We start from the raw sequence: 12090 nt of genomic DNA, 5'->3' as shown, positions 1-12090 counted from the left end.
ATCCTCCTTGACTTGGAGAAAGAGAACTAATGAAGTCTACTTTTCATTAGCCATGAGTCCGATTGGGGACGCCTTCCGGAACCGCCTGCGGATGTTCCCTTCCCTGATCAATTGCTGCACAATTGACTGGTTCCAGTCTTGGCCCACAGATGCCCTGGAATTGGTAGCCAACACATTTCTAGAAGATGTGGAGCTCGATGACAATATTCGGATAGAGTAAGTGTTAGCTGCATTTTAGTACGGCAACCAAATATTTCAAATGAAAATCTAGATATTGGCTCTATTCTTGTTGCTGTTTCAAAACTTATCATTTTATGTATAGAAAATGTCTTATATTTTTAAATCACATTTAGATATTTAATAAAACACCTTTGCTGAAAAAGAATAACATTTCAGTGTTCAGAATTGTCCTAGAGATGCACTGTTGTCATAGCTATGAGAACCTGGATATAATACTATAGCTATTTCAATAGTCTTAGAGCATGCATTCTCAAGAGGGGTGATATTGCTGCCAAGGGGATGAAAACTGGTTCTTGTGAGGGTTTTTTGTTATGAAAATAACTTACTCTTTTTTTGTATAAAGCACAGATATACGAACAAAAAAAAAAAGCACTGAATTTTGGCTACAGTAAGAGAAGGGTTAAGACTGTTGACCATTCTAGGTGTCCCATGAAGGCAGGGGTCCTATCACCTTCTTGTACACTTCTGTATCCTTAGTGCCTAGCAAGTGCCTGGTACATAGTAGGTTCAATTACTGCTTATTAAATGAATGAATAGAAAATGAAGAAATAGGTAGCGGTCAGAATATTCATGGCTTTTAAGAACTTTGAACTTTGTTCTCTAGGCCAGAAGACCCTTAACCTGGGTCCATAGGCTCATGAACAGAATTCAGAGGGACAGTGAATGTGAGTGGGGAAAAAGTACATCTTCATTTTCACTGACATCTAACTGATACTTTGCATTTCTTTCAATGATGAATGTAAGCAGTAAACCCCAGTAGGATTGTGTGACTTTGTTACCAGTAGGAATCACAGTTATTTTCATAACTCATTCAGTCATTACAGATGCCCCAAATATATCATTTCCTTCAAAATGATGGTAGTTGTTAGACCTGCTGTCCAATCTTACTATTTAACGCCATAGTCGGCAAATGATGATCCATGGGCCAAGTCTAGTTCACAGCCTATTTTCGTAAATAATGTTTTATTGGGAAACAGCCATGTACACTACCGTGGCAGAGTTGAATAGCTGCTCTTGAGACCATGTGGCTCACAAGGCCTACATTTTTTTTTTTTTTTAATTTTTGGCTGTGTCGGGTCTTAGTTGCAGCACATGGGATCTTGGTTGAGGCATGTGGGATCTTTCGTTGCAGCGCACGGGCTCTTTGTTGTGGCGCACAGGCTTCTCTCTAGTTGTGGCATGCGGGTTTTCTCTCTCTAGTTGTGGTGCGCAGGCTCCAGGGTGCGTGGGCTCTGTAGTTTTGGCATGCAGTTCCAGAGCACATGGGCTCTGTAGTTTGCGGCACACAGGCTCTCTAGGTGAGGCACGTGAGCTCAGTAGTTGTGGTGCGGGCTTAGTTGCCCCGCGGCATGTGGGATCTTAGTTCCCTGACCGGGGATCAAACCCATGTCCCCTGCATTGGAAGGTGGATTCTTTACCACTGGACCACCAGGGAAGTCGTCCCACAAAGCCTAAAATATTTACTATCTGGTCCTTACCAGGAAAAGTCTGCTGATCCCTGATTTAATGCATAAATAAAAGCACACATATCATAAATTTGGTTTTTAAAATATTTTGAAAACTCTTTCAACATAATTGGTTTCCTTTGTAACCCTCTATATATTATTTTATGCATTTTAAAACATTATTCTGCAAAGTTCAGAGGCTTCACCAGACTGACAAAGGTTAAGAACTCCTACTGAAGCCCTGGTGAGTCACAAAAGTGATTAAAGGTAGAAATTACCTAATCAAAGATCATTCTAGTAAGAATATATACTTCCCCAATCATTCTCGAGGCTCTGTTGACATGCTTCAGAGAATTTGGGATTCTGGTGGGCCATAGTGAGTGGCTTTCTCACATCCTCACATCTGTGAACCAAGGCTATACTGGATCTCTCTGGAGCAAGTTGGGCCTGCCTAATCACCTTTGTGTCCTCGACAGGGTCATCTCCATGTGCAAATATTTCCAGGAGAGTGTGAAAAAGCTGTCGCTTGATTATTACAACACATTTCGCAGACACAACTACGTTACCCCCACCTCCTACCTCGAATTGATCCTAACCTTCAAGACACTCCTGAATAGGAAGAGGCAAGAGGTGGATATGATGAGGAACCGCTACCTGACAGGCCTGCAGAAACTTGAATTTGCAGCTTCACAGGTGAGCACTGCCAAAATAGTACAGGTCCAAAGAGGCCCAAGACTAATTGGATGCGGTAAAGCATTTGTTCAGGTGCAGAAGTCAAGAGAGCACCAAATAAAATAAAGACAGCCTCTGACCCTGTGCTCGCAGAACTCACCTCACTTGCTTGGCCTAAACCCAGCCCTGTCTGTCTTTAAGATTTTGATGTTTTGTTCATCATGGATCTTTTTGAACTAATTTTAACTTTTTACAACATTACAGTAAAATACTATTTATCTTGAATACTGAATTTTTTGGAGCCCCCTTAAATTTTGTGCCCAAGGCAAGTGCCTTACTCACCTCACCCTTGCCCCAGCCCTGGATACTCTCGTGGGGAACTGGGCAGAGTAAGGCAGTGGTTAAAAGCAGGGCCTGGGCTCAAATTCCAGCTTTATAACTTATCAGCTATAGAACCTTGAAGATGTTATTTCACCTCTTAGGGCCTTAGTTTCCTCTTCTATAAAAAGAAGTGATAATAACAGTCTTCACTTCATAGGGCTATTATGAAGATTAAATGAGCTGACACAAGTGTAACCCTTAGCAAAATGCCTGGCATATAAATTAGTAATTGATTTGTGCTTGAGCCTCTTGACAAAACCATATTAAGACGTGGATTTTCAGCACCAATAAAGAACTAAAGAAGGGATATATGTATATGTATAACTGATTCACTTCGTTATAAAGCAGAAACTAATACACCATTATAAAGCATTTAAACTCCAATAAAAACGTTAAAAAAAAAAAAAAAAAGAACTCAGGCAACTGAATGGTTTGCAGTAGGTTGACCTGTCACTGAGTACAGCAGACACACCAACATGCGCACAGGGATGGGAAAGAACATCAGAGGTGCCTCTGTTGCTCTGCTCCTGCAGTTGCTGTATCCAATCCAGGGTCCTTAGCTTTTAGAGAGATGTTGAAAATTGGAGTCTATCCAGACAAGGGTGAGCAAGCTGTGTTGAGCAGCAAAATGACCTGATACAGTCTAGACCAGTAAAGAGAATGTGGTGCCAGTTAACATTACTTGAGCCCTACCACGTGCCTGGTGCTGTATATGAGGAAAGTACTGTTATCACCACATTACACACAAAGAGACCAAGGACCCAGAGAGGCCAGGCAAGTTGCCCATGATCACACAGCTTCGTGAGTAGCTGGTGCAAGTTGTGAGGCCAAAACTGAAACTTAGGTCTGCATGACTGCAGAGTCTGTGTTCCTAATCAGGCCAGCATGCTATGCTTCTTCTCTCATGTGGGCTTTCTGTGGACAGTGGGTTCAAGGTCATGAAACTCTCTTCAGATAAGCATCTGAGCTGCCTTAGAAGGCAGAATCAGGACCAGTGGGGAAAAACTGCCTGCCTGAAAAATGACCCAGCTCTCCTGAGAGGTGGCGAGCTCCCCACCATTAGGAGTGTTCAAACAGTGGCCAGAAAACTACTGGGCAGGAATTTTCTAGAGAGCATCAGACTGTTGGGAAAAAATGGCCTTGAAAGTTCCTTCTATCCCAGCTCTCTCAGCCGTGTATGATTCCTTCACAGCCTTAAAAAATGTAGGGTTTTTATTTCCCCCTAACTTACTTTTGTTCTGTCTTTTGCTGCCCCCAACACTAGAGTGTAGGCTCAATGCAGGAGGAATATCTTTTTTTAAGTGTTGTATCTTTAAAAAAATTTTTTGTTTACTGTTATATGTATAGTGCCTACCACAGAGCTTGGTAACTACAACACATAGCATGAACTCAGTAACGAAATATTGAAAGGTCAAAGAGAGAAACTCCAGCCAACAAATATGTACCCAGTACCATTAAAATCATTAGTATTTTCTGCGTGTATCATAGGTTAGAGAATCGTTTCAACTTTTGCCAGCCATGCCATTTTTGGCATTGACATAGCTGACCCTGCACCCCTCCCACCTTCCTCTCCTTGCTAGGTGGCCGTCATGCAAGTAGAACTGACTGCCCTCCAACCCCAACTCATTCAGACCTCTGAGGAGACCGCTAAGATGATGGTGAAAATTGAAGGGGAGACGCGAGAAGCCGATGCCAAGAAACTTCTGGTGCAAGCCGATGAAGAAGAAGCCAATGCTGCTGCCGCCATTGCTCAAGGAATCAAGGTATAAACTGCTGAGAGAGAAGAACGGGAACCAGCATTTTCAGGGTTCATCTGTTATCTCACTAGAGCCTAACAAAGTCTTGCAGAATAGGCATGGTCATGCCCATCTTGCAGAGGAAAAATGTGAGACTTGAAAGGATGCTTTCCCAGCATCACATAGCTAGTAAATGATACCTGGCTCTCTCCAGGAAGCATTATTGTTTTACAAATACTCTCCATCTCACTCAGAGTCAACTCCTATAAGCCCCAACAAGATCTAACCTTATCTCTTATTACTTTCCCCTCATTGACTCTTCTGGCCACACCAGCCTCCTAGCTATTCCCCAAAGAAACACAAGGCATGTTCAATCATGTTTTTGCTCAAATGTGGCTGGCATATCATAGGTGTGGAGTAAATATTTGTCAAATGACAGATTGTTGAATCTAGAGGACCCCATTTGAAGGTAATTCTTATACCAAAGAAGAAGAGTCCTGGGAAGGGCTTCACCTATATTCAGATATTAGAAGAAAATCTGATTAATGTTCATGTTATATATTTCCCCAAGCACTTTCAAGTATATGGTTCCATTATCACAATGACTTTGGACTTACTAATGACAGCCATCCATGTCTAGAAGTGAACAACACTGACGTTCAGTGGTAAATTGACTTTGCAGAGCCACACAGCTAGTTGGTAGGATCAGACTCCAAGGCTCTTGGCACTTAGCTGAAGATGCTTGTCCCTGTGTCTCCACTTAGCAGTTAGAAAATTCTTCTGACCATTCTTCAAACAAGAGCTTGCTTCCAAATAAAATGGTTTGCTTACATTGGTCGATTCTTTGTAAGCTAATGGATCATTTCTTTCCCCCGTAACAAGGATAATAAATGATGTCAGGAGTACTGCAGAGTTGATTACATTTCATCCGCAGGCACTGTGCTTCACATGTCTCAAACAGCCCTACTGCTCTGTGCACTGCTAAGCCACAGAGGTCTTTTTTATTTTATTTTTTGGGGTGTTTTTTTTGGGGGGGCCTGTGTCAGGTCTTAGTTGCAGCCCACATGTGGGATCTTCATTGGGCGGCATGTGGGCTCCAGAGCGTGCGGACTCATGCACTTCTCTCTAGCTGTGGCTGGCGAGCTCAGTAGTTGCGGTGTGTGGGCTTAGTTGCCCCACCCTGCGGCATGTGAGATCTTAGCTTCCCAACCAGGGATCGAACCTGCACCCCCTGCATTGTAAGGCGGATTCTCAGCAACTGGATCACCAGAGAAGTCCCCACAGAAGTCTTTTTTTTTTTTTTTTTTTTTCAATACGCGAGCCTCTCACTGTTGTGGCCTCTCCCGTTGCGGAGCACAGGCTCCGGACGCGCAGGCTCAGCGGCCATGGCTCACGGGCCTAGCTGCTCCGCGGCATGTGGGATCTTCTCAGACCGGGGCACGAACCCGTGTCCCCTGCATTGGCAGGCGGACTCTCAACCACTGCGCCACCAGGGAAGCCCAGTCATTTTTAATTTTAATTTTTTTTTATTATAGAAACAAATGGTGTCATAACACATACAAAAGAATTTTTAAGAGCTCAACTTTAACACCTTTCCAATTTTCCAAGTTTTCCTCTAGTTCCTGTCTATACATGTGGATAGTTTTGTTATTGCAATCATAGCATAATTGTGATTTGCTTTATGCTTTTTAATTTCTTTAACAGCTTATCACAAATGTTTTTCCAAAATGTCATATAATCATTTTAATGACCATTTTAGGTAGGTGCTTCACCTATCAAGTAGCCATTCCCCTATTGGGCATTGAAGTCTGTTTCTTCCTGCCTTGTTTTCAGTGTTTCCAGAGTATCAACTGGAATCTTTCAACAGAGCTTTGGAGTTTTAAAAATGCAAATGCCCAGACCCCACCCAGACTGAATGAATCAGAATCTCTGGGTGTGGAGCCTGACCATGAGGATGCCCTAAATGCTCCTCAGTGACTCTGATGCAGCGTCAGGGTTGAGAATCACTGCTAGAGATAATGTTACAATCAGAGGCCTTTTGAGTCACTTAACAAACAAACTTGCTAGAATCCAGGCCTTACCCTTAGGAAAGAAGCAGAGCTACCAGGCCACTGGGAGGCATAATGTGAATGCGGGCCACTAGTTGTCTGGCACATTATAAGAAAATGACACAGAACTATCAATAATAGGACACCAGGGGCACCTGGGATGGTTGAAATCTACTGAGAATCCAAAGATGTAGCTGAGCCAATACCCGTAGTCTCCTCTGCCACCAAACCCTTTCTGAAGCCCGTCATAAGAAGCGGCAGGGGTCAGCTCTGGTCCTTCCCTTTGTCTTGCACTCTGGCACATATCCTAGGGCTGAAGAAGGAGCAAACTGAGTTGCCCCTGGGACTGAGCCATTCTTACCATCCAAAGCAGGGACGTTCCATTTTAATACTGGGGACATCTAACGTGGCTCGTCTGGGGGTGGGGGTTAATATAAGGAAGCCAAATAAAACCTTGCTATAAGTTTATAGGACAAGCAGAAAACCTAAAATAAAGAATCCATGATATACACACGCGTGTATATATACACATGTGCACACACCTGTATGTAAGAAGGTGGAACCTCCTTTATTTTGTTTGCTTATCACAATAAACGTGCAGGACATAGACTTCGACACATGCTGCTTTTAACATTCTCTTTTGAAGTTTCACTTCAGTCATGGCTGTGTGATCAGTCCCTGCGCTGGGAGACTAACAGAAAATTCACTGAGTGGGGAGCTGGGGCCCAGGGTTGGAGCTTGGCTCATTGACTAACCAGCTTTGTGTCCTTGGCTAACCCATTTTACGTCTTGAGTCCTCGTTTCATTGTTGTTGTGGGAAGAGGATTTGGTAATTGAACTGCTAAATGCAGTTGTATTTGCAAGGGACTGGGTCCAGCCCTCCCCACCCCCACCCCCCGGCCCCTGACCCCACAGATACCAACATCCACAGATGCTCAAGCCCCTGCAGTCTGCCCTCTGGACCCGTGGTTCCAGATCTACAGGTACAGAGGGCCAACTGTAATCTATAAAATTCTGGAATCTTATAATGTTAATCTTCCCTTTTTAAAAAAAAATTGAGATATAATTCACATATCATTAACATTCACCTTTTTAAATCATGCAATTCAGAGGTTTTAGTATATTCACAAAGTTGTACAACAATCACCACTATCTACTTCTAGAACGTTTTCATTACCCAAAAAGAAACCTATACCCATTAGCAGTCACTAGCCATTTCTCCCTCTCCCCAGCCCCTGGCAACCACTAACCTACCTTCTGCCTCTGTGGATTTTCCTTTTATGCACATTTCATGTGAATGGGATCATAGAGCAGGTGGCATTTTGTGTCTATCTGGCTGCTTTCACTTAGCATAATGTTCTCAAGGTTTATCTGTGTTGTTGCATGAATTGTTACTTCATTTCTTTTTTATGGCTGAATAATATTCCACTATATTAGCTTTGCTTTCAAACAAAGAAATAATGGACAAAACGTATACGGTCTCCTTTTCCCAGAACTCACTACCCAGCTCTGATCTCTATCCCCATTCCTCCTCCTTAAAGTCTTGCCTTAAACTCCACCCTGTCCCCAGCTCCACCCCTACCCCATCTCTGAGCTACAGTGCATCCCAAACCCTCACCCCATCTCTGACATTCTCCCACCCCTCATGCCTTATTCTTCCCCAAACTCGCCCTAATCCCCTTCCCATCTGTCACTCACCCCTAGGCTTCATTCTTTACTTCATCTTCTCAACCCATCCTTGATCAATGGGTATGAGGTCACTCACTGCATATATCTCTTGGGAATTCATTAAAAACCAAAAGTTTGATGTTTTTAAGATTGCAAAACCAGTAAATTCTCAAATGTCCAAGGCATCCAAACCACAGCTCCCAAATGCATGCATGCTTCCCTGTTGCCTGTGAGAGCCACCCTCGCCATGCAAACCTCCGGGAGGGAGCAGTGTCCTGGAAGGACACTGGGGCGGGAAGCACCTCTTCTCACTTCTGCTTCTTCCCCCAGGAGCAGAGCTGGCTTCACCCCCAGTGTGCCGGGCGCCAGGCACTCACCCCTTCTGTCTCTGTGCCGCCTGCAGAACGAATGTGAAGGGGATCTGGCAGAGGCAATGCCGGCCCTGGAGGCTGCACTCGCTGCACTGGACACCCTGAACCCAGCAGACATCTCACTGGTGAAGTCGATGCAGAACCCACCAGGTCCTGTCAAGCTGGTCATGGAGAGCATCTGTGTGATGAAGGGGCTGAGACCAGAGAGGAAGCCAGACTCCAGTGGCAGCGGTAACCGCCACCCCCCCGCCCCGCCACCCAACACCCCTCCTGACCCAGCGGCCTGCATGGGCTGTGCTCCCCTGGCAGGAAGGCTGCCAGCACCCCCGCTCATCCGGCCCCAGGCCTGCAGGCAGTATCGTGGTGTCTTGGGGGAAATAAGAAAGGCACCAGGATGAGTGTGTGCTCACTTGTGTTTCTTCACCATCCTCTCTCCTCTCAGTCAGTAAGGAAAATACAGGCATCTTTGGGTGAAGCCAAGCTCAGTCAAGGCCCCTGCCTACAAATCATTACAAAAATGAAGGTCATGGAGACAAGAGGACTGATAGAGAGCAAGCACACAGAGTAGTGTGTGGGTGAGAGGAAGAGAGAGAAACAGAAAGAGCTAGAGAGAGAAAGATAAAGGAGAAACAGAAAAAGAGACAGACACGGAAAGAGATAACCAGAGGAAAAAAAGATAAGAGAATGAGACAGAGACAGAGAGAGAGACGGAGAGAAAGAGATAGAGACTGAGAAATAAATGGGGAGAGACCCGGACACCTAGATGCTTTCATATGCATGCACATAGACACGAAGACATCGTGAACAGGGAGAGGGAGGTTGGGAGAGAAATCAAGAGGGAGAAAGACAAAAGGTGGGGAGGTGAATGAGGGAGGGAGAGACTCTTACAATGTCAGATACAGAGAGACAGAGAAAGATATGGGCGGGAGAGAGAAACAAACAAAAACAGGCAGAGAGAAAGAAAAGCTGAAAGTGAGAAATGGAGACAGAGACCCCCAGAGATACAGAGACATACCAAAATAGAGAGTGAGTGGGAAGAAACGAGACCAGAAAGAAAAGAGACAGAGACAGGGAGACAGAGACACAGAGAGAACAAGAGAGGTCTGGGTTGGGGACAGGGTGAGGAGGAACATGAGCTACTGGTGAAGGATTAGAGGGACAGAGACAGGGGCAAGGGAGGGAAAGACTGAAATTGATGGGCCTGAGGAGGACAAGGAAACAGAAACTTAGAAGAGGGAAGAAAGGAATAGGGGAGGGAAAGAGGAAAGCTTATATAATCAAGCCTTAGAAGCATGAATAGGTGAAAATTCATTCTTAAAATCCAAATTAGATGTAGGATCTTGCAGTAAAACCAGTGTCTTAGAATTGAACACGGACTTTATAAACCATCTCCAGTGATATTTCCTATCTTTTGAATCCTCGTATCCTTCCAACAGTCCTGCTTTTCCTCCATTCCTTCCGATATGTTAGAAATTTCTGATCCCTCATTTGGGAGATTCTGGCTTCTGCTTCCCATTGTTGAGCATTCCCTCTTCCTTGGCTGGTTTCAGGCCAAAAACCACATGAAGAAATGCAAAGGTGATCAGGATGGACAAGCAGGGAGCAGACATTACAGGAGAGTCCTCTAGGGAAGCAGCTGAGGTATAATCTGGCTGCACCCTGGAATCACCTGGCAGCTTAAAGAATGCTAAAGCCCCTGCCCCCACTCCTAGAGATTCTTATTCCTTTTGTCTAGGGTGTGGCCTGAGCATTAGTATTTTTCTTAAAGCTCCCAGGTGATTCTAAGGTGCAGCCAGGATTGAGAACTGCTGAGATATGCAAAGCATGGCCAGGTCACAAAAAATCAGTTCTCTTCTTGGATCATTGATGGTGGGCACAGGATGCATCATTCACCTTCTTCTTATTTTAAAATTGAAGTGAATTTTGTGTACTATTCATGTAACCCACAGAATTTAGCCAGTACATTGGGACGGAGCAGAAGAGCAGTTAAATTAGTTTTGGGTACCTTGAATTTAAGCAAAGCAGATCATTTCCTAGAATGCAAACAAAAACTTTCACGGGACATATTTGTTTGGTGTCTAAGCTTGCTTTAGGAATAGGACATATTTGACCTGTTGTACCTAATATGATATCTCAAGTACAATTTTTTTCGATGAGCCTGAGCTTGGCAAGGGTTTATAATTACCTGAGTCAAAGAGTTTGACTTTTTTCTAACACATTAACAAAAGGAGCACTGCCCTGGGATGGGATCGGAGCTCACTCATTTATTAGTCAGCATGAAGGCTGCTAAGGTGAATAAGGGCCCTGCTTTGTTTCTGGGCAGGCCAAGGACAGCCTTCTGTTTTGTTGCAAGCCTGCAAGCTGCTTCCCCCACCCTCACTCTTTGTCTGGAGACAGCCTCACGCACTTACTCACTCACTAGAAGGACTGATTCATCACAAGGATGGCCTAATGTGCTCCATCTGACCCACCTCCCATATTTGAAAAAGAATATTCAAAACACATACCCATGGATCTGGTTGCCCTCTTCATCTGTGACTGGGATAAGGGGCAACATTCATTCAATACGTACTGAAAACTGATAATTAGGCACTGTGCCAGATTGTAGTAAATACAGAAGGAGCATACAAATTTTTTTAAATGTATACTTGATTCATTATATTATGTTAGTTTCGAGTGTACAGCATAGTGACTCAAAATTATTTTAGATTATATGCCATTTAAAGTTATTAAAAGGGGACTTCCCTGGTGGCAGAGTGGTTAAGAATCCGCCTGCCAATGCAGGGGAGACAGGTTCGAGCCCTGGTCTGGGAAGATCCCACATGCCGCGGAGCAACTAAGCCTGTGCGCCACAACTACTGAGCCTGCACTCTAGAGCCTGTGAGCCACAACTGCTGAGCCCGCGTGCCACAATTACCAAAGCCTGCATTCCTGGAGCCCATGCTCCACAACAAGAGGCCACCGCAATGAGAAGACCACGCACCACAACAAAGAGTAGCACCCGCTCGCCACAACTAGAGAAAACCTGTGCGCAGCAACAAAGACTCCGTGCAGCCAAAAATAAATAAATAAAATATAAAATTTTTTTTTTAAATTAAAAAAAAATAAAGTTATTATAGGAATAAACCTACCTAAGGAGACAAAAGACCTGTATGCAGAAAACTATAAGACACTGATGAAAGAAATTAAAGCTGATACAAACAGATGGAGAGATATACCATGTTCTTGGATTGGAAGAATCAACATTGTGAAAATGACTATACTACCCAAAGCAATCTACAGATTCAGTGCAATCCCTATCAAACTACCAACGGCATTTTTCACAGAACTAGAACAAAAAATTTCACAATTTGTATGGAAACACAAAAGACCCTGAATAGCCAAAGCAATCTTGAGAAAGAAAAACGGAGCTGGAGGAATCAGGCTCCCTGACTTCAGACTATACTACAAAGCTACAGTAATCAAGACAGTATGGTACTGGCACAAAAACAGAAATATAGATCAATGGAACAGGAGAGAAAGCCCAGAG

The 12090-nt window shown here is 44.0% G+C and overlaps 1 protein-coding gene across 28 annotated transcripts in view; it reads left to right on the top strand.

The window, feature by feature from the left end:
- DNAH3 (dynein axonemal heavy chain 3) overlaps positions 1 to 12090 on the top strand; it is a 249724-nt gene that overhangs the window by 169874 nt on the left and 67760 nt on the right. For all 28 annotated transcript variants that reach the window (XM_028498493.2, XM_055090018.1, XM_028498501.2 and 25 more), the window contains 4 exons: positions 51 to 216; positions 2162 to 2378; positions 4319 to 4501; positions 8594 to 8792. In XM_028498493.2, coding sequence (XP_028354294.1) covers positions 51 to 216; positions 2162 to 2378; positions 4319 to 4501; positions 8594 to 8792 — 765 coding nt within the window. The remainder of the gene's footprint in view (positions 1 to 50; positions 217 to 2161; positions 2379 to 4318; positions 4502 to 8593; positions 8793 to 12090) is intronic.

This window comes from Physeter macrocephalus, chromosome 14 (assembly GCF_002837175.3).
Source record: "Physeter macrocephalus isolate SW-GA chromosome 14, ASM283717v5, whole genome shotgun sequence".
Classification (NCBI taxonomy): domain Eukaryota; kingdom Metazoa; phylum Chordata; class Mammalia; order Artiodactyla; family Physeteridae; genus Physeter; species Physeter macrocephalus.
This window is presented reverse-complemented; position numbering and strand designations above follow the sequence as displayed.